Source organism: Vitis vinifera, chromosome 11 (genome assembly GCF_030704535.1).
Source record: "Vitis vinifera cultivar Pinot Noir 40024 chromosome 11, ASM3070453v1".
Lineage (NCBI taxonomy): Eukaryota > Viridiplantae > Streptophyta > Magnoliopsida > Vitales > Vitaceae > Vitis > Vitis vinifera.
This window is the reverse complement of record NC_081815.1, coordinates 7,010,882-7,033,717: the sequence shown is the minus strand read 5'-3', so window position 1 is coordinate 7,033,717 and position 22,836 is coordinate 7,010,882. Positions and strand designations below refer to the sequence as shown.

At 33.1% G+C, this 22,836-nt stretch overlaps 2 protein-coding genes across 4 annotated transcripts; both read right to left on the bottom strand.

The window, feature by feature from the left end:
• Window positions 1–85: 85 nt before the first annotated feature.
• Window positions 86–4,993, bottom strand: LOC100248232 (uncharacterized). 3 transcript variants are annotated; one of them, XM_019223106.2, is made up of 9 exons: window positions 4,758–4,993; window positions 4,610–4,667; window positions 4,183–4,291; window positions 3,880–4,027; window positions 3,489–3,540; window positions 3,246–3,383; window positions 3,039–3,150; window positions 956–1,082; window positions 86–655 (listed from the first exon to the last, which is right to left on the bottom strand). In XM_019223106.2, exons 1-9 carry the CDS (start codon window positions 4,898–4,900, stop codon window positions 196–198), a joined length of 1,347 nt encoding a protein of 448 aa, XP_019078651.1. In that variant the 5' UTR covers window positions 4,901–4,993; the 3' UTR covers window positions 86–195. The 3 variants fall into 3 exon arrangements, with proteins under 3 accessions (XP_019078651.1, XP_010656557.1, XP_002264438.1); XM_010658255.3 differs by having other exon boundaries at window positions 3,246–3,392; window positions 4,758–4,992; XM_002264402.5 differs by having other exon boundaries at window positions 3,246–3,392; window positions 3,880–4,024; window positions 4,758–4,990.
• Window positions 4,994–6,221: 1,228 nt separating this feature from the next.
• Window positions 6,222–11,835, bottom strand: LOC100261877 (DNA replication licensing factor MCM5). Its single transcript, XM_059740808.1, has 16 exons — window positions 11,418–11,835; window positions 11,180–11,323; window positions 10,711–10,890; window positions 10,523–10,621; window positions 10,308–10,444; window positions 10,074–10,179; window positions 9,439–9,573; window positions 9,285–9,362; window positions 8,978–9,082; window positions 8,724–8,815; window positions 8,496–8,628; window positions 8,301–8,396; window positions 7,914–8,005; window positions 7,735–7,825; window positions 7,560–7,669; window positions 6,222–6,836 (listed from the first exon to the last, which is right to left on the bottom strand). Exons 1-16 carry the CDS (start codon window positions 11,700–11,702, stop codon window positions 6,695–6,697), a joined length of 2,025 nt encoding a protein of 674 aa, XP_059596791.1. The 5' UTR covers window positions 11,703–11,835; the 3' UTR covers window positions 6,222–6,694.
• Between the last annotated feature and the right edge of the window lie 11,001 nt (window positions 11,836–22,836).

The following is a 22,836-nucleotide window of genomic DNA, read 5'->3' as shown; positions in this document are numbered from 1 at the left end:
TCCAAGAATTGAGAAGATGAATGTTTCAGCCCTCATTATTTTAGATTCAGCAACTAATTGGTTTAACAATGTGTAGGATTAGATGTAAGAATGGAATTTTGGGAAACTTTTCATGAACAGAAATCAGACTTTCAAAACTAAACAAATGCTCAGTTGATTTAACAAAATTGCCAGTATCTGCAAGAAGTTTCTTTCTTAACTATTGCTTTTTCTTCTCCAAGAGGTTAGTTCAGATGGAATTAAATCTTCATTACCCAAGAGCACAGCTTGGGCAATCAGTTTCCCAAGCAAACCATGGTACAGCAGTCCTCTTGAACCAAGTCCTCCAAACAACCAATATTTACAAGTGTGATTTCCGCCCACAAGATCATTGATGCAGCCCAAAAGAGGAAGAGATCCATGGGGAGTTAGTGGTGGCATTGCCCTGAGACCTGCCCTTGCCCCAGCAAAAGTCCAGTCTTTTATACCTGGATAAATAGCAGATGCCTTTGGTAGAAGCTCTTGAAGGGCCTTTGTTGCTTCCTCCGCTGAGACATTAGGAAGATAATTTCTTGATTTCCATTCCCATGTTGAGCCCATGTACAGGCTGCGGGGACCTTGGATTGCAAGCCACGCATCTGATAAGATTGAAGGACTATGGTCTGAATAATCTTCCCTGAAACACATCATTACCGAAATTGAGTTCTGGGAGGATCAAATAAAATTCCCAGGAGTTTTAATATCATATTACAACAGGATCATTTCCTTTTTGGTTCATATCTAGTGCATGAGATAGATATATCACGTAATCGACACAAATAACACATACAGAGAAAGAGAGAGAGAGAGAGAGAGAGTTCTAAATGTAATCTTTGTCAAAATGAAACCGTTTCAGATCTGTAAGGCATTCAAGTATCCCTAGGCAGAAAGCTTGTCAGCCTGTTAGCTACAAAAGGCGCAAGTAAACAGTTTTTACCCAATATTGTCAGGCAGCTGCAGGTGAGCAATGACACCTCTACATGTCCTCAAAGGAAGCCTCCCAGAGAGTTCCGGAAGCATGTCAGCTTTGGCACCTAGACAAATTATCACTGCATCGTATTCCCCTGAGTATATAAAATGCAAAGAAACACCAAGTAATTAAGTATATAGAAAATAATCCCCTCTAAAACATTTTTTTTTTTTGTGGTTATTAATTCCACCAGCATTGACCTAAAGGAATCAGTTTCTAGGATAAGCATGCTGATCCTGAAGGAAGAAAAACAAGCTTTTGCCAGTGTGCCCCTAACAATTACAATCTTTCACCAGCACTTCCAAAGAGATGGGCACCTGGACTGGATTCCACCTATTTGAAAGATGTCCAGAAATCTCTCTCATGGATTCCATCATGTACTAGAGTGGATTGTAATTTATAAGTGGGCTGAATATTCTTTCCCCCTTCTGGGTCACCGTGAAGCTAACGAGAACTTTATTATAATTTTGAAGGTAAATGACAAAAACCACCCCTTTCACATGTGCCTCAACTTAGTCCCTAATTTTTTTTAAGCAATGTCAACCCTAAACTATACCCAAATGTCAAATAATTGTTTCTATTAAAAATATATGGAAAAACCCATGTGATTTAGGACTATGGATGTCACAATATCAGATGAAAATCATGTTAGTCAAAGGTGAGACCTAAAAGTACATTTGCCAGACATCACGAGATAAAAGTGATAATTGTTTGGGGCTGGATATGCACATAAATAGATCCTTAAAAATTAATATTTTTTCCTTTGAAGAAGGGCAATAGCTCACAAAAAAGATAGTTGACCTGTTCAACTAAACGTTCCAAGCTGTTGTCACTGCTTTGAATTCAGTGATCAATAAAGATGCCAAATTGTCAAGCAACAATCGGTTGCAGGTTCCTACAGGTTAGAAAGTTCACAGAGCAAATCCCAAGAACAGCTCAAGCACGAGAGAGTATTACCGGATACTAGCTACATGGAAACCGGAAAGAACCTAAATTCAAAAACTGAGCTCCCTTAAGCATGCTGCCACAACTTCTAAAGCACTGGTGTTAGGACATTGAGTCTTAGTTTATATTTGTTGGCAATTTTGTTCCTATTTATCTTGGCTTAGGAAACTTTTTATATAATGACTTACTCTCCATTGAAGATTCAAGGTTGCTATTGACTTAACCAGAAAGTCATAAGTCAGTCTAAAAAGGTTTGTTTAGTGACAAGTTAAGTGATTGAAGGGTTATAGTAGATCAGTATTTTTTTATATGAAATAAAATGCTTAAATTGATATTTTGAAAAAACGGGAATGCTTGAGCGGTGGAGCTAATGCTTGAGCAGTGGAGCCAACACTCAAGCGTTGGAACTACTTAAGTGCTTATCCAACACTCAAGTGCCCAAGGCGCTTGAGCAATTGTCTAGAATCTACTAGAATATGACAGAATTCATTTTTGAAATTTCAGGAGTATTCTTTTTTATAAATTCTAGATACCGATCTCCTAGGCCTTTAGGCCTAGATAAACCCTCTCTTAACCCATTTAGGGTTAAGCACTTTGAAAGAATCAACCAACTTACCCTATCATTCCCAATCTCTCAAGAAAGAATTTATAAGATTGAATTCTGAGTTGTTGGAAGGACCTCCTGCAGAGGCTGAGAGGAATCCATAGGAGCATTGGAGGTGTTGCATTGCAGACATGGATCAAGATATAGGTGTTGGAGAGTAAATTTTTAGGGTAAATTAAACAGGTAAAACTATGTATTTTGATCTCAAATAGTGGATTGTAGATTAGAGGACTTAGACATTGTGGTTTTCTATCTCCATAGTTAATGTGAGGGTTTTCCACATAAAATTTCTTGTGTCCCTTGCTTGATCTTTTTATTACTTCGATCTTTGATTGGTTTGATTATCCCTACTATTTCACAGGTTTAATTTGGGTTAATTTATTCATCACTTATATAAAATTTGAAAACACCCATTCACTCTCTTGGTGTTATCATATTGGACAAACGGTTTTTCAACTAGCTACAAATGAAAGAAAGTGAAACAATACAGCGAGAGGTTACCTTGTAGTTCAAGGAGTTTGTTAACAGATTTCTTGTGCAAGCACAACTTTGTCCCTCCAAAACCTGAAGTGGACAATTCTTTCACTAGATTTTCACATGCTAAGAAGAGTGCCTAGAAAAAGAAAGAGAAAAAGATATAAGAGAGAAAAATGCAAAAGGTAATCATATCATGAAAGAAATAAAAGCCAGTGGCTTGTTTCTTCAAACCTGGAGATAGCGTTGAGAATGAATATTTACAGCTTTGGGCATATAGAAGGCTGTGTTGAAAGGTACACATAACTTGGGAACTAGACTTTGGGCAGTATCCTTATCAATGGGCTCTATTCTGCAACTGGCAAGGCAGTTCTGAGCATTCTAATCACATAAATTGAGAAAGAATTCTATTACTACATAGTCAAACTTCAATAATTTAACCATGCTGGTATCAGTTGCAGAGGTCAAGGGAATTACGTCATTCAATACATTCAAATTCTTTATGTCCATTGCAGGTCTCAAGATGCCCCTGAAAATGAATATGATAGATCAAGGATAGGCCAATGCATATAACTGAAATGCAGAGAGAAGATAAAAACCTTCCTCTTAAGGAATTTAAGCTATTGGAAAAATAGAAAAAGTCATGAATGGAAGATCATCAAATATGTTGAATGACAATATGTTCACTGAAGCCTAGTTTTCCTCATTTTCTTTATTGTTATTGATGTCAGAAATCAAATTTTCTTGCAGTTTTTATGCAACTAAAACTGAAGCTGTGTTACCTAAGATGGTTAAATATCATAAAAACATCAGAGGTATTGAAGTCTATAGAGACTGTGTGTGTATTAGAGAGAGAGAGAGAGCAAACCCTCTCCGAACTATGAAGCCATTTAATTCTTGATCAAATTCTTGAGTTTCCGAGGTTGACTCCCTGGAATGCCAAGCTGCTTCTGCAATGCTTAAAAGATTTAAAGACTCTTTCCAGCACTCAGCACCCCGCCAGAGAAGCTTAGCTGCTAGAATTTGAACAGATTAGCCCATCAAAAGCAGGTGCTTAAAAATGAATACTTTTTGGACATCAATCACATGGGAAACAAGGAGGGGAAAAAGAGGAAAAGAAAGCTCATTATCCCTGTAAGACTGGACTAATTCAAGAAAATGTGATGCGAACCTTTAGGTGAATAAGGGTGAAGGAGTCCTCCAGAGACTCCAGATGCACCACCCCCAATGCCAACTTCATCATAGATGTCAATGCATACACGCAACTCCTTAGAACTGTGCTGCAAAAATAATTCCTCAACATTTAAAAAGGCATATAAGCACAGGATACCACCATTAGAAACTGCAAGCCAATAGGCCGATTGCATGTGCAGTCAGGGTTATTAACCTAAACACTCCAAACAGAGGATGCCACAGTGAAAAATTCAGTTTCCAAGCAGATTTTAAACCTGGGAAATAAATAGAAATTTTGCTACAAATTGCTACCCCAAAAAAAAAAAAAAAATCTAATATCCTAAATTTAATTAATTAATTTTTTTTTCTGGCTTTTCCCGCATTTCTGGGCATACATTGAAATAATAGAGAGGGGACGGGGATACCTGCAACAAGTGCCAAGCCACAGAGAGCCCAGCAAAACCAGCACCGAGCAGTGCGCATCTAATTTTGAGCACCGAGAGAACATCAGGGCCACATACAATTTTACATATCAAATTCAAAAACGAATGAGACACAACGTCTGAAAAAGACCTGACAGGACGCTGCGAGGGAGAAGACAGTAGCACTGATGAAGTGGTTCCTCTACTGCATCCGCCGCGACTCCCCGGAGATTTCCATTCCCATGGAAGAAACGTGGGGCTAGGGTTTCGGATGAAGCAGCTTGGCGGCAGCATCCGCTCTGCTGCTCACTGCGTGAGGCCGACCGGACGGAAAATTTTATGACACCACCCGGTTCACTTTAGACAAAGTTCCGATATGATAAATTAATACAGTAGCAATTTTAGTAATTTCTTTTATTATTCATTTAAAAATATTAAGGTGATGTTTGGTGGATAAGAAGAAATGCAAAGCACATAAAATATTGATGAAGAATAGAAGAAAAGAAAATAAAAAATAGATTAAAAATTAATAAATTATTTTTATTTATTACTTCAAACTTATTTTATATATTTGAACTTATCAAAATAAAGATTAAATAATTAAAAAATATATGAGTTTTTAACTAATTATAATTATAATTATATTTGATTTTATTTGATATTTTTTATAAGGCAACCAAATATAAAAAAAGTCATTTTCTTTTGTATTTTTTTTTCTTTCCTTAATTTTTTAGGGGAACCAAATATAAATTTGTTTCAAATAAACCGATTTGAAAGTATATATATATATATATATATATATATAGTATCATGAACTTATTCCTTTATTTGATGTGGAATAATACAATTACTCATTTCATACGATTGCAACGCTGAACAATTATATGTCTATATTTAGAGTCATGTTAATATTGTCCGCTTTAGGACTAAAGGATCTTTATGGTTTTAAAACATATTTATACGATTAATAAGAGTTCATACATATATAACACCAAAAATATATTAGTCTATATATATATATGAGTTCTTTTTAATTGTTTGAACGTGTTTTAAAATTATGAACTTTTATGTTTTTGAATAAACAATGTCTACACATTTGGGAACGGATTACTACAAAAAATCAAATCCCTAATTATAGTGTAAGAGTTTGTTTGGCTCTACAAACCTAATTATGGTGTGAGAGTTTGTTTAGCTTTGCAAACCTATGAAAGAGAACAAGGATATCCCACATGCGATAAAAGAAAAAGTTTTTATAACTATACATGTATAAACTATCTTTAATTATGTAGACGTGTTTTAAAATCGTAAAAAACTTTAGATGCTCAAAACATTGGTAGCAAGTTAATATCAGATTTATTTTAATTTTAGGAATATAAAATTTTAAAGTGCTTAAATTTTTTTAGAATAGAAATTTGAATGCATAAGGTTTTGCTTTCTTTTGAATACATATATTCATGGTTTTAAAAATGCAGTGTCTGAAATTGGCAAATTGGCAGTCGAAAAAGAGGATAATTTCAAGCCTTCCAACATTAAATTCTAATTCAAAACCTTTGATTTTGAATAATGAATAAAAGTAAAAGAAAATGAAAGAAAATAGTCCACACTCACCAATCAATAATTCAACACCATATGGAAGATATTTTTGAAAAAAACAATATCTTAATACAACCATTCTGTTGTTGTCAAACTAAGCCCATATTGGTGATCGTTAGCTTGTAGGAGTATAAATCACTCTACAAGGCTGCCATCCAAACCACAGCCTACTACTGCAGTTGATGCCTTACCATTACAAATCAAAATTCAGTGACTGTAAACCTTTGTTATATAATCAAATTAAGATTTTCGAACAATAATGCGCCTTTCTCTCTTGTATTCAACTTCATCTCTCTGGTGCATAATTAACAGAGCTCTTCTTACAATAGATTCATTCATTCCCATCCTGGTCATATCATCAATCAGCCGTCTCTCCGATATGTGGCTTCCAATTCCCATTCTTCTCTTTATCTGTGTTTCAGCTTGCTGTTCATGGGGAACCCAAGTGTTAGTAAAAATAAGAAACAAAGAAAAGAGAAAATGGAGGTGAGGGTGTCAATCACATGCCTTTATCTCATTTGCCATTTCTGCAGTAAGATTCATGTGTTCATTTATTCCAGACCTCGCTGCATCCATTGTGGAAACATTAAAAAGCCTTATTGCTTCCAAAACATTCTCCTCAGTTGCTACATGGGACCTGAAATTATGGTTCAAGAAAATGAAATGGGTCAACTCCAGGAGAACAATATTTCAAAATTCGAATTGGTAATGTGAATTCAAAATTTGTGAGATTTCCTGGACATGGATCTGACCTGCCATCCTCATTCACGTCAAGTCCCAATTTAAAACATCTTTCATGTATAATCTATGAAACTGTTCATCAATAGTGTTTATGCAGTTTTTTATACCCAGGTAAGGGGTAAGAATGAGAGCCACTAACTTGGAGTGGTTCAGAAGTTAATGGATGAATGAATTCTAACAGCAGCTAGAGTTCAGTTATCAATTTGCTTAGCTGCAATTAGATTCTATTGCTTCAACATCAGCACATGGCGCATAGCAACCATTCTGAGAAGGTCAATTTCAAAGGTTGACTATTACATAAAAATTACAACCCCCAGGGCGAACGTTGTCACCCCAATCATGGACACTCCTGAAATAGCATAAGATTCCATAATGCAAGAACTGAAAATTAAAAAGTCATTCCAAAGGAACTATTCCTAGAGAAATTAACACAGTAATTTTCCTTTAGTTGCTCCAGAAGTGAAGAAGTCTATCCAGCAAATTCACTCTCTATGGACTAAAGTTCCTGGGTGTTATCTCAACCCTTGCCATCAATCAATTTATCTTTTGATATTTTGAGTATTATTTTCATGAGCAATTAAGGACTATGCAAACTGTCAAATTCTACACCAGTACTTACAGTCTCATCTTTGCAAGTGCCTCACTTAACCTTACGATAGCTTCTAGTTGTCTTACAGTAATTGGTATGGCAGCTGCCTCCCCAGTTTCATTTGCTTGCTGTCTCATATCCTACAAAAACCAGCATATTTAAGAGAATATTCTTCTATGGGGATATGAGCCGACAACAAGGATACCTGTCTGATTTTGACATAATTATTCTGCAACATTGTGGATGCAGAATCTGACAGGCGAGGATGACATTCGGTTCGACAATACTGTATATACCTGCAAAAAGTTTCAATTCTCTCATCAATACTCTACAGGAAAAAAAGCATCATACAAAATGCATGATTGATAGCTTCACAATTTATACCTCTTCAGCCAGTTCTCTTCTTTAGAAGTTCTAGTGTCACCAGAGGTTGCATCAGCAGATGCATGAACTTTTATGATATGGCTAGCTATTATCTGTATCAAAGGAGCATTGAGTGAGGCACTCACATTAAAGAAGGGGCATGCAAACCGCTTCAAAATGAAAATATTTCCTTTGTTTCTACATTTGCATTCATATGGTCTACACAGAAAAACCATTGTAGGATTTCAAGAAAAGAAGTGGCTTTGAATCTTTTGATATTTGATCATCCAACTCCATTTTTTCAGTTACAGCATGTAGATTTGCATCTTCAAATGCACCAGGAAACAAAATGGAATGATTTAATTTCCCCAATGCAAAAAGCCATTGCCAAGCAAGAGAATTGAGTACCTTATCCTGACTGTACATCCTGATATCTTTCACAATGAAAATCAAGTCAAATCTTGAAAGAATTGTTGTCTGCAAGTCGATGTTATCTTGAGCAGTCTGGAATGTATGTAGTTTTATTAGTTGCCTGCTTAGTAAATCATAAGCATGAATATAAGAAGTAAAGAACAAATCTGAGGAAGAAAAGGGGCCATGGACCTTAAGATCATCATAACGTCCTGATGGTGGGTTAGCAGCTGCAAGCACAGAAGTTCTAGAATTAAGCACAGTTGTTATTCCCGCTTTGGCAATGGATATGGTTTGCTGTTCCATGGCTTCATGAATGGCAACCCTAAACCACATAAAGATGAACTTGTAAGAACGACATAAATATGACTGATGTACAAGGGATAGAGTGTTATCAGGATCCATAATAGTTTAAATTACCTGTCCTCTGCCCTCATTTTGTCAAACTCATCAATACAGACAACACCTCCATCTGCCAAAACCATTGCTCCTCCTTCTAGATAAAATTCACGCTGAATCATGTAGAGTTTGAATTTGAAGTCAGATAACCTAATTATTTTGAGGGAATTTAAATAAACTCATCGGCTCCATTGACAAAGCTTATCTGGAGAAAGAAAGAGCTAGAGAATTGACATTAGGATCAGCACACATGATAGAGAATCTCAAAAACTTACAGTGCTATTATCTCGAATCACCGAAGCTGTAAGACCAGCAGCTGATGAGCCTTTCCCTGATGTATAAACAGCTACTGGAGCAGTCTTCTCAACAAACTTCAAAAACTTCAGAAAGTAATCATCAAGTCAGTGCCTAGGCTTATGTAACAATGAAAGAGGAGCAAGATCTTAAATTTAAATTTTTTTGAGTTTCTTTTCTCCAAGTCTAGATGACATGGTCTGGATTAAAATTATCAACCCTTCCAACACAAATAGGATTAAAAATAGGTCATCTGACACATTAACAACTACAAGGCATATGACTGACCTGTGATTTAGCAGTGGATGGATCCCCCAAAAGCAGCACATTGATATCACCTCTTAATTTCACACCATCTGGTAAATTCTGCACTTACAGAGGAAGTGATTATGCTTTGATAAACTATATAAATATGTTAAAAAGGTACAAGTTCAAAGTATACCTTCCTTGACCCTCCAAATAAAAGGCAAGCCACTGCTTTCTTCACATCATCGTGACCATATATAGAGGGAGCAATCTTGGAGCATATTCTTTTGTAAGCATCTGCTTCTGAAGCAAACTTTTTGAATTCTTCCATCTGCAGGCAATACACAATTGTATTAGAAGATAGAAAAGGAACAAGAAAAGCATGCTAGTGGCAGAACACACTGAACAAGATAAACTAGCTGCAAAGAGCTTGGTTCTTTCTATGATATATATATATGGGAAACCCCTACTGAAGTTAAGAAGGAAAAAAAAACGACCACCAATTGAACCAACATCACTGATCTAATTTGAATAATGTTGCGAATTCAATTAAACTTTCTGGCCCATTTCTTCCATAAATACAATCTTTTGTTCCAAAAATATTGGACTCTCAATAGCTAATTTCATAGTCTCTTGATACTCACAACAAAGGCAGGGTTTGCAACTGTTAACAAGCAAATAGGAGATATAAATATGCATGTCAACAATGGAATTTTAAATTCATAAAATTATTTCGTAGGATTTGCAGAAGCATGTTAGTAAATAAGATGCTGCAAAGAGAAAGAATATCACTTTTCGAATTTACAACTTCTCTGATATTGTTAAACTCACATCTTCTGATGTAAAGGCAGCTGGACCTCGGGAGTTGGCCTCATTAGCTTCTTCTATTCCTACAACTCTGATATAAGGCTGTCTAACTGCAACTGCCCCTTTATGGCTGCATAAGAACCAATCAATCAACAAACCAACTGACCCATAAATAAACATGTAATTCCAACAATCAAAATTAGTGAAGATTAAATCACAAATTGTGTTATGCTTATCTCAGTGTCAAATGATCCTTACGAGGTGGAAGAATTGGCTGCCTGATAAATACTGTAAATTCCCATGATAGTCAATCTTGTGCCTGGTACAATGGTTTGGACAAGATGGCGATCCACTGATAGAAGCATGTTTCTAGGAAGCTCCCCAGTAGGTACATCCTATCATTTCCAAAATAACCTAGTCAAATAAAAATATTGACTCAATGTCAATTTCTATTCATTGATCAGTGTCCCTACCTCAGGATTCTCCTGCAATTTCAGGGTCTGTTGATCAACATATTTGCTTTTATCAGGAACCACTATCCAAGGATCGATAGGGCATGGCTCTTCTCCCGGCTAATAAAATCCCATTCACTTGCATCATTATCAAGACTTTACAAATAAAGCACTTGCAACAAATATCAAAAGGCACATTAAAGATGAACCTGAGGGATATGGTCACAAGAACGAGGGACTATTGCCCCTCCAAGACCTGGTCGACAAGGAACTATCTTCACATTTTTACAATTCTTGCACAATAGAGTCACATAAGTTGCCTTCGCCTTGGTCCTTGAAGCAGCAATGGTGATCCCAGCTATCTTTACAAGTTTCGAGATAAATTGAGCCTACCAGCCAGCAGAAAGAAAAAAAAAACAAATCAAAATCCAAAAACCCACCGTAACCCTAAAATACAAAACCAAAAAATCCCTAACCCTCCAATTCTAAAGCTGGGATAGTGAAGGAGATGAAAAGAAAATTCAACCATACCAAGCCAAATGTGCATCAAGCTAGTCTAAATTGATCATAACGATTCAAAATTCCAATTTAACACAAATAGAGATTTAACATTCCAAATTCTATCGTTTTCCAATATTTCACGAGTAACCAGACGAGCACAAAACCAAACCCACTAACCCCAAGTGAACGCATTGACACCGAATCCTCCTTAGAAGTCAACAGAATCTGCACTTCCCCGGTCATCGGCTCCTCCAACTCTCCCGTCTCTCCGGCTACCTTCGACTTCAAACTCACCAAAACCTCCGCCGCCGCAGTTTCAAACTACCAAAAAAAGAAAAAAAGAAAAAAGAAAAATCAAAACTCAAAACTTCTAGAAAATCAACAAATTTGTAACCAGAGCAAGGGTCCAGTGTACCAGAGGGAGGTAATCCGCAGGAGAAGATCGGAGCTTGGCAGGAAGGTCGGCATCGAAGGCGTGGAGATCTTCCATGTCGACGCGAAGGTAGGTAGGATTGTGAACCAGGCTTTCTCTGTAGGGGAACACATTTTTGTCGCTCTCGAATCCTCTGATGAACTCCTTGAATTTGCGAAGGGCGGAGTGGCGGGTTGCAGTGGTTTCGGGATCGCCGGCGCCAGCTCCGCCGCGGGGAAACTGCGCTTGGTCGCTGTAGTACACGGCTCCTTCGTCCCAACCTGACATCTCTGCTCTCTTTCTCTCTCTACACTCTACTTTCCCTCTCTACAACTCTCTCCATTGCTGTAACAAAAAAGATTGATTTTAGAGAGAGATTTTGGCGGGAAGGATTTGGCGGGAAATGATGAGGTTGGCGCGTGGGTTGGGATCCCCTGGGCGGTGTTTGGTGGCGAGTGGATTTGTGGACGGGATGTGGATAAATAAATGCACCTGGTAGAAATGTTTCCATCCTGCAAAATGGTTGTGGTTTTTTCTTTTCCTTTCTTTTCTTTTTTCCTTTTAATGTGAAAGCATGATATGGGGTTACATAGAAAAAAGATTTGAAGATACTAAAAAGATATGATGGAAACACCATGGCACTTTGTTTAGATCATTTCTATAATGATTACGGTTAAGGTTAATTATGGGTTGAAACTAATTTAATCCTAATCATATTTAATAATAAGTTAACGAGATAACGGATTAAAATGGATGAAATCTTTGGCACTTTGGAAAACTATCTGTTCACCTTTTTTCAACCTAAAAAATATCTATTTTGACAAAAATGTCCTCATTTTTTTTGTTGCAAAAATAATCATTTCTTTTAAAACACACGTGTAAATAATGAAAATGTTGAAGGGTATTTATGTAAAAAATGAGTTACTCTTTAAGTTTAAAAACGAGGAATGATAGTTTTATAAAATTGGGATATTTTTATCATTTTTTATCAATTAATCATAAGTTAATTATAATTTAATGCTAATTGTGATTAGTTATTGTAAACACGAGGTGGCTAAGTTGTAAAATTGTAAACATTGGTTGGTGACACCCTCCTTGAGTTTGCCACATCATGTTTACTCTACTCACTTATTTAAAGGATTGTTTGGCTTCATTTCAACCATTAAAGAGTTGTTATGCTTGGGTGAAGCTAGAGAAAGAACAAAGAAAGAAAAAAGGAAGAAAACAAATAGGAAATGAAGAGGAGGTTGGTATTTTTTTTATGAGTTGGGTTATAACCTATTCTTTGAGGCAAATAATCAGTACAATTTATTTCAAAATAGACTCAAGAAGATTAGTTAGGTTTTGTTAAGTTGGATTAGGTTGATAAATCTTTAAAGTATGTTTGAAATAAAGATTTTGGGTGGACAAATAATGATGAATTAGCTTGGAAATGTAAAGAAAGAGATGAAACTATGCTACTTAATTAGAATCATCCACAAGAAAAAAAAAAGTGATAAGCTCTAGGTTCTAAAAATTCAACTACATCATACTGACGTATGCATAAATTGATGAGATTCAGGCTAAGAGGTGGATGAATAGGCACATGAGTAGAATGAGCAAGCGAATTCATCTTAAACATATATATGAAAATATTATTCATATTGATAAGAATTTAGATGTTAATATAGGTTAGGAAATGAGGAAATATTTATAATGTCGAGTTACTACAATTCACAAAATAAAAAATATTCTAAACCTTTATGGTTATAGTTTGGAAAGTTATATCATGCATTTTTATTCCTCCTCGTGATAGCTAAGGGTAGACTTGTTGATTGATGTATGGATGTTTATGTCATTTGCATAACAACACATTTGCTTTCTTGGATCTTAAATGTGTATCATGACTTGATTTTGTATGTGTTGGAAAATATACATAACTTTATGCATATGAAGATTTGCTAGTTAAGAAATATTTGTAAATTAAGTTTTTTCCTTATTAATTTAGTTGATTGATTCTTTTTCGTAAATAAAAATATCTTAGGCTATAAATAACCTAGGCTATAAATAACCTTTTTTTTTTTTTTTTTTTTTTTACCTCCTAGAGATTTCTTATGCTAAGATGTTTTGATCGACAATTTCAAATCATCTAGTAAAAAAGATGGATATGAAAAAGCAATCCACCTAAAATGTTATGGGATTTGATTCCTCTGTAGAAATTCATTCCTAAAAGGAGTTGAGATCTTATTTTTCTTTATATACACACTAATGTCATACCACATTCGATGGCTAAACCGAAACCATAAAAAGTAGAGTGAATAACTTCACATCCAACTGCCAAGGTGCATGCCAAACTAAAGGAATAACCTTTTTCTTCATTACTAGGATCAATGGTAAAGGCAAAGATCCACTAAAAGGAGGGCATTGAACAAGAGCTTCTTTTATTTGAACATGAAGAATCATAATTAATAAAACAAAAGACTAAGCCATTCTTTGAGACCCATTTTCCCATCATTGAGCCTCATTTCTTAGTCATAGCTAGGCCTTCATTCTTCAGTCATAAGTCTTATCAATCTTCATTATAAACAAAAACTTCTTTAATCCCAAACTAAGCATTTTTGCTACTATTTGTTGCTTTTCCAAACTAGCCTTTTTGTTGTTATTTCTTGTTTTTCTAGATAAAACTTAATTGTCGGTAACTCAACTTTCTTTCATTCTAATAGGCTTTAAGAAATGATAATATAACTAGCTAGTTCACAACATAGAACACAACTCTAAGTCATGACTATCAAAATGTCTTTACTTCTTTCAAACTTAATGATGGCAATTATCAACAATGGTTACAATTGATGAAAATGTATATTAAAGGAAATGAGAAGCAAAGTCATCTTCTTGTTCCAATGATCAACATGAATTATCCAAAATTTGTCTCTTGAGATGAAGAAGATTCTCATATTTTGTCTTGGTTGTGGAACTCCATGTAACAAAAAATAAGTCATGTGAAATTAAGGCTAATCAATTAAGAAAATCACCCAAAAGGGGAGAGAGAAGGTGAATTGAGTTTTTGAAAATCTTTTCCAAACACATCAAAGTTAAACAAATTAAAGAGTAATAAATAAAGTGATAGAGATAGAGAAAGCAAATACAAGGTCTTATAATAGTTCAACACTTCTTGCCTTCGTCCATTCTTCTCAAGCTCTAATCGAATGAGGGTTTTACTATCTTTGAAGCCTCAACCAAGCTTCCAATGCTCTACACTTGGATTCCGACTTCAGTAAGCGTTATAAGATCCCTTCAAGTATACCTCAACATGAAGCTTTGAATACTCATAACCTTACTTTAATATAAAAGAAAAAAAACACTCTCATTCTAACTCAATATATGAACAAATACAAAGGAGGGTTAGGATGAATAAAGATGAACTAAGGTGGTTTGCAAGTGAAAAATCCATGCACCAAGTATGGAAAAGAGAGTTTTTAATGAGAAACAAGTAGTTGGGAAGATGATTGTAGGTGTTCTTTATATAATAAATGAACTGAGGCTCTCAATTTATAGGTTTCTAGTTTTAGGCACCCAAAAAATACACCAATAGGCTTTGTTTGGTCGAGCTTTGATATGACCGATTGACTAGTCGTTGGGCATTTAATATACCACAGGTGACCATTAAGCCTTAATCAGGAAGAGTTTCCCATCAAGTGAGAAAGGATGGTCAGTTTAGAATAGAAAAAGACGTTTCATCATGCATGTAACACTCAATGTAGATAATATATAGTATAACAATCAAGTAGGCATGCAACATCGGACAACCCGATGTATAATCAATCAAACACGTGCATAATCTATGACTATGGTGCCACTCCAACTCTCAAGTCATCCCAATATTATGTAATATAATTTCTATGTGCAGACACAATGCCCTTATATCACTCAGCATGCTTCTTATACAAATTGTTTCAGTGCCCCTTCATCTCTTGGCACAAAAGATTACCAGGTCAATTGGTTATAGTGTTCCCTTCCATCTTCATGGTACAATATAAGTTCAAGGTATATTACAATCACATCCATATCAATATTATAAAGCACAACGACGATAGCACTAGTGATTTTCATTGAATAATACGTATTAGGTAAGCTCCCAGGAAAGACTAAAAGGGTCATAGTGCTCTTGCTTAAAACCCAGTCTCCTTAGACAGAGCTTCCCTAAATCGTACCCATTCCTTCATGATCACAGGACCATCTTAACTATTTATATACATATATATCAAGGATACAAAGAACACATATTTATTATAAACAGAATATTTGACCAATACATTTTCAAAGCATATCCTATGATATTTTAAAAAATAATGAATACATATAACATTTTTAACATGAGATACATTATTCTAAAACTAAGTAAAATCATGCATTATAAGATCACTCACCTTTTAGATTGGACTTGTTACACTACCTTTGTTACGATGCCTTTGACCACCTCATCCTTGGTTGCATGCATCATGATACCTTAAGCTTGGTAAGGGATATACAAGAATGTGATGCTTTTGCATGGTTCATAAGAAGGTAATTAAAGGGAAACTTCAAAAGTATTACTATTAAAAATGAGGGATGTTACAATATATTTGTGTTCCAAAGTGACGAGTTAGTACCTAAAGGGTACCCAAATTCAGACTTTTAATCTAATTAGGATTCTCATCAGTCTATCATTGATTTTGTTTTTATTTTTATGATGCAATTGTTAGTTGGAAGAGTGTAAAGTAATCTTGCATTCCTGATTCTACTAAGGAAGTCAAATGCGTTGTAGTTTCTGAAACAACAAAGAGTCATTTGGCTTAGGAAGTTCCTCATGGAACTTGGGGTCGTTCCCTTGGTTGTGCAACCCATGATACTACTTTATGACACTAATGGGGTTATGGCATAGCCTAAAGAACTAAGAAATCATAAAAACAAAAAAAAACAAAAAAAAAAAAAATACATTGAGAGAAAGTACCACTTGATTCATGAGATAGTTTAGAGGGGTGATATAGTGGTTGAAAAGATACCTTCTATAAATAACCCTGCGGATCCCTTCACTAAGACATTGACATGAAGAGTATTTGGTGGTCACATGGATAACATAGGTGTCAAAATGTATACCTAGTATGCATTAAAAGCATGATGTTTTGAGGATTAGTGGGAGATTGCTAGAATAAAGCTTTTAAAAGCATGACATGATGTAATAAACTTTTATATTTTATTATTTATTAATAAAGTTCCAATTCACTTTTATCTATCATATTTCCATGCATTATACCTTGAAGCATTTTAACCTACATATTTTGTATTATACTTGACTTAGGTACGTTAGGAGTTGCATGAAATATCTAAATCATAAGTTTCTTGTAAATAAATGACTTATTTACAATCGATTTATGGGTTTAAACAACCTATTAGAGGTTGTAGTGCATTATCTCTTGTTTGGAGGGATGATTGATCTTAACTATTAGGTTGGATTTCTCTTGATGAGTTCACTATTATGTATGATTACACATTGGATAAGACTTATAGTGAGTCATGACTTCACCACGTTGTTTCATTGTGTTGCCTTTCAATCTTGAGAGAATATTGAGTTTGGGATAAAAGTAGTAGTGGCTTTAATCTACGGGTGAGATAATAAGTTGATTATATATTCCTTATGAATTGGGTCATTATTGGTGGAAGCTGATAGCAATAGGTATTCTTAATAAAAACACCATGATATCTCATAAGATTGAGACAAAATGTCACATTGGATGATCCTAAGGAGGGGTGTTCATGTAAACTATGACCATAGTAGTTCCTTAAGTGGAACTTGACATTAACTCTTTAAAAGCTAAGACATATTAGTTGAACACAAAATAAGAGGATTTGTAACTCAATGATTGTAGAGGTGGTCTTGAAATGCTAGTAGCTTTCATATTATTAGACTAAAGACTCCAATTCATAGGAAGACTTGAATGTAATGGATAACAAGTCATGAAATCGTTATTTACATAGAATACTGAAGTACAATTGTTTATCTGTAATAGGATGTTGAATAAACTTTAGAATTGGATTATGAGGGAGTTAGTACTCCTGTGGGTCCTAATGGTCCCACTCTAAGCTCATATACCATGTTGGCATAAGTTATGAGGGATAGATTAGCTTTAGGTTCACTTGTGTGCATAAAGGTGTATCGGTAATTATATAAGGTTGCATATTGGTAAGTGAACAAGGTCTTTGGATTGGGCTAATTAATTAATTAATAGGCTATGTTGGGTTAATTAATCAATTAGGATCATTTTAGGTTAGATTATGTGATCTAAGCCCTTAATGAACTCAAATTATTTAAGCTCAATGGGTAACCTTATAAATACCCCTTACGGGTTAAGGTTTCCATAGCTTTTCCATAGAGTTGTTTTCCATCTCCAGAGAGAAAAAAAGTCACAACCTCCACCATCTCTTTCTCCTAATCGAAAATGCATCAAAGTTGTGGTTTGAGTCATCAGACGGAAGACTTTGGGTTTATAAGACTTCTTACGACAACAATCTTTGTCTTCATTGTGTGGAGTTGATTCAAAAACATTTGAATCAGGTATTGATTTCATTAGCACTTTTTGAATCATGTTATTATTTAAAAATGATAATTTTTTTTTTCCATTGTGCATAGGATTTAGAAAACCCTAGGAAGTTTTTGCATGTTTCTAACATGATTTAAGCTTGGAAAATAGAGTGATTCAAATTTTCCCTATAAGTGCACTATTATGTATGACTATACATTGAACAAAACCTACGGTGAATCATGACATTAGCTATCGAGTAGTCATGATTTCACTAAGTTACCATGTTGTATGAACTCTCAACATTAAGAGAATATTGACTTGGTGTTGAGGTTTTCAATTGCTTTGACTTACAAGTGAGACCCTAAAGTGATTATTTATTTTCTACTAATCAAGTTACTATTTAGTAAGGTAGGTGACAACATATATTCCCAATAAAGATAACATAATATCTTATAAGATTGGTATAGTATATTCTCTTTGGTGATTCTAAGTACTTGTGATTATGAAATCTCTAGCACCTTAGTAATTCCTTAAGTGAGATTTGACATATGTTTTTTGTGAATTAGAGTATATCAATTGATTACAAAATAAGAAAATTTGAAACTCAAGGATGGTAAAGGTAATTTTGAGAGGTTGATGACTTTTACCTCGTTAGATTACGAACACAAGTTCATGAGAAGTTTGTATATAATGAATAATGGATCATAAATCTAAAAAATTGATTAAATTAGATTTAATTAATTTTCATCTTAATATAATTTTATAGAGTATTAAAGTGTGATTGACTCTCTTTAGTGAAGTGTTAAGTTAACTTCAAAATTAGGTTATAAGAGAGTTAGTATTTTTCTACAAGTCCTAATATTCCTTACTTAAGTTCATAGTCTTTGTTGGCATAAAGGTTTGAGGGAAATTGGAGATTTAATTATATGTGTGCATAAGGACATTTTGGTGAAAACACAAGGTTGCATAAGAACTTAGGATTGTTTTTTAGTTTTACGGAGAATAAATCATTTATGTATCTAAGGACATTTTGGTAAAAGTGCAATATTGAACATGAATTAATGATCAATTATTTTTGTTAAAAAATTTTGAATTCCAAATCCTGCTTCACTCTCTCTCCCATTGCACTCAACCCCCATTGTTTGGGCCCAGCGTACTCCACTCTTTCTCCCATTGCACTTTAAATACTGGTTTTGGATTTTGTTGCTCATCGATGTGGGACTGCATTTCAAGATGCAATGAAAAATAATTGAGCGTCGATGTAGTCTTGTAGAGGAGTGGGATTGATCCCATGTTCTTGGGTTCAAAATAAGCCCATTGTGCCAATAGGTTGATATTGTTACTTAGTAAATGTTTGATACACATTATATATATTTAAGTTATAAACAAACATTATATATAATATTCATAAAATAAATATCATTTATGTATTTATATTATAAATATTATCTATATATATATAAATAAATTATATATACATAAATTAATATATATTATAAATTAATTAAAATTTTGATTATAGTAAGTACATTAATTTTAATTATTATGTATCTTGTATAATAATTAAATATAAAATAATTAAAATTATCAATATTTTTCAATTAAAAATACTTATACATATATCATCATTTTTTTTAATATATCCAAATTAGTATAATGTTATCATCATTTATTTTATATCATTTAATATAATTGAATTAAAAGGATTATAATGTTAATATTAAATATATTTTAAAATTAAATATATTATTGAAAAATATCACAATATTATTGCTGAATAATATTTCATAATAATGTATACTTATAAAATTCATATTTTTTTATCAACACATACAATATTATTATCAAATATGATAAATTATATCATATACATATTTCATTTTTTTTATATAAAACTACTTTAAAATATCTATTATTGCTCATTATATCATTTTTAGGGTTTTTCTCAACATTTTTATGAGTTTTGATCAATTTTGAGTCTATCGATATTTTATATCAAAAAAACCGTTGACATATTTGTAAAAATCGAAGTACCGATATATTTATGATTATTGATATTTTCATCCTTGATCATACCTGATGTGTTTTGAAGTTTTTGCGTGACACTATGGTTTGGAGTTGAAATATAACTAATATTTTGTATCCTCATGGATGTAATTGTGGATTACCCATAATAGACCATGGGATTTGGTATATACAAAGAAATTTAAAACATGTTTTAATTATGATAAATGTAATATAATTTGTTGATCATCTGTTAAAAGGATTTATCCTAGAAAATGTATTTTTTTTACATGTCTCCACATCCTTATTCTATACATAAATTTATATGAAACTCTTTTATCTTCACCATTTTAGGTTTAGGAGCTCTAATTAGGTCTAATCTTTATAGTTTTAATTAGTGAGTCTAAAATCTAGGGCGTGACACATACACAAAGGTTAATAAATGAATGCTATATAGCATTAAAAAAAAAAAAGATAAGATAGAAAGCTCCATGTGTCATGTTTTTGTACATTTGGATTGGAAAATTGAGCCCATAAGACAATACAAATAAATTCAAAATGAAAATAATGAAGATTCTTAAATGTTCAAATTTTATTTACTAATGATATTATTAGGATAGAACCCTTAAAAGTAAGATATGATGTAACAGACTTGGAATTCATTATTCATTTAATGATATTCTAGTTTTACTTTTATTTATTCTTATTCCATGTATTATACTTTGTGAGCATTTTGACCTAACATTTCTTGTATTGTACATGATTTTGGTGCATTAAGAGTTACACGAAAGATCCAAGTCATTAGTTCCTTCCATGTGGATGATTTGCTTACAGTTTCATTTTATTAGACAATTCATTTGAGGTTGTAGTGCACCATCTCCTAAATGAAGGGATGGTTAGTCTTAACTATTGGGATGAGGTTCCCATGGTGAGTGCACTAGTGTGTATAGTTAGACATTGGATAGGACCTACAATGAGTTTTAACATAAGGCTATCAGGTGGTCATGACTTCATCAAGCTGCTACATTGTATAGTTTCTCAACCTTAAAAGAATATTGAGTTAGTGCAGAAGTTAGCAGTGACATTGACATACGAATGAGATTCTAAAGTGATCATATATTCTCTATGGATTTGATCACTATTAATGGAAGTTGGTAGCAATAAATATTCTCAATAAAGGTACCATGATATCTCATAAACTTTGAGATAGTATGCCCCCTTGGGTGATCTGAAAGATGTGTGATCATGAAAATTATAGGCCCTTAGTGATTTCTTTAGTGAAATTTGACATATGTTTTTAATGAATTAGAGTACGTTATTTGATCACATAATAAGAAGATTTGTAACTCAAGGATGATAGAGACAATCTTGAAAGGCTAATAATTTTCACTTTGTTAGATTACGGACAAACAATTTATGTGAAGACTACATATAATCGATAGTAGGTCATGGACCTGAACACTTGGTGTCTTGTTGCAATATATATAGGGTACTAGAATGCAGTTGACTCTTTATAATGGGATGTTGAGTCAACTTGAGAATTAGATTATAAATGAGCTAGTATTGTCCTATGGGTCCAGTGGTCTAATGTAACACCCCAAAATAAACTTTAAGGGCAAAATAGTAAATTAAAAATTAATTAAACTCATTAAAGGTAAAAGAGTCCTTTTACAATTAAAAATCATAGGTATAAATTAGATTTTCCTTTTATATTCTCTATTCAGAAAGCTTTATTAACCAAAAATCAGAAAATTGGAGAACGTAGGGCTAAAGGTTTGGAGGTCTAGAGTTTGAAGTTCATATTTTTTTCCAGGTAAGATTCTAATCCTAGTTAATATATTATATTCGTTAGTTAGTTTTGAACACATTAGATATTCTTTAGAAAATTTTAATTTAGATTAGGGTTAGTTTAGTTAATTTATTTTAAGATCAAAAGATTAAAATTATGAATATAGGTTGTTTCATTGATGAAAATAGGGAAATTCGAAATTATTTTTTTAGATGAATAGATCTAAACAATGAAATTTTAAAAATTAAATGAGTAAATAAATCTATGATTATATGTGGCTTAAAGGATTGGAAAATAATAATAAAAAAATTGCATGTTTCTAGATTTTGGATTTGAGGCACTAAAGAAAGAAAGAAAAATTTAATATGTAATTGTGAGAGACAAAGAGTGATAGTGGAATAAATTAAAATAATAATAATGAGTAGAATTGGTGGGGCTATTGGAGTTGTTAAAAGTACCTGAGGTATTTTGTTAAGTAAGAGGGGACATTGGGATTAATAAGAATAATGATAATAATAATAATAATAATAATAATAATAATAGTGGGGATTAATAAGAATAATGATAATAATGATATTAATAATAACAACAATAATAATAATAACAACAATAATAGTTTAATGCAAATAAATATTCTTAAAAGAATTAATTTAGATAAGTTAGAAACAAGAAATAAATTTAATAGTAATAATAGTTTACTGCAAATAAATATTCTTAAAAGATATAATTTAGATAAGTAAGAAAAAAAAAAAAATTAATTAGGATCCCTGATACTAAATAAAATATTTCTAAGATTGTCAAATTTATATATTTAGATAAATAATTAATAATCAATATTATATATGATATTATGTTAGGTGAAAAGTAAATTTGTCAAGCTAAATACTTCAAGTTTTTTAGTGTTTCTTCGAGGTAAGAGAAATTAATGCAGATTTTTATAAAAGAAAATAATTTCCTTTCTATATTGTATTTTTAAATGTGTAAAAATATTATTTTTATCTTTTCACATGGATCAAATATGTATTTTGTATGGAAGGTATACTTGATAATTTTCTTTGTTTATGAAAAATGAAAAATTTTGGAGATATAA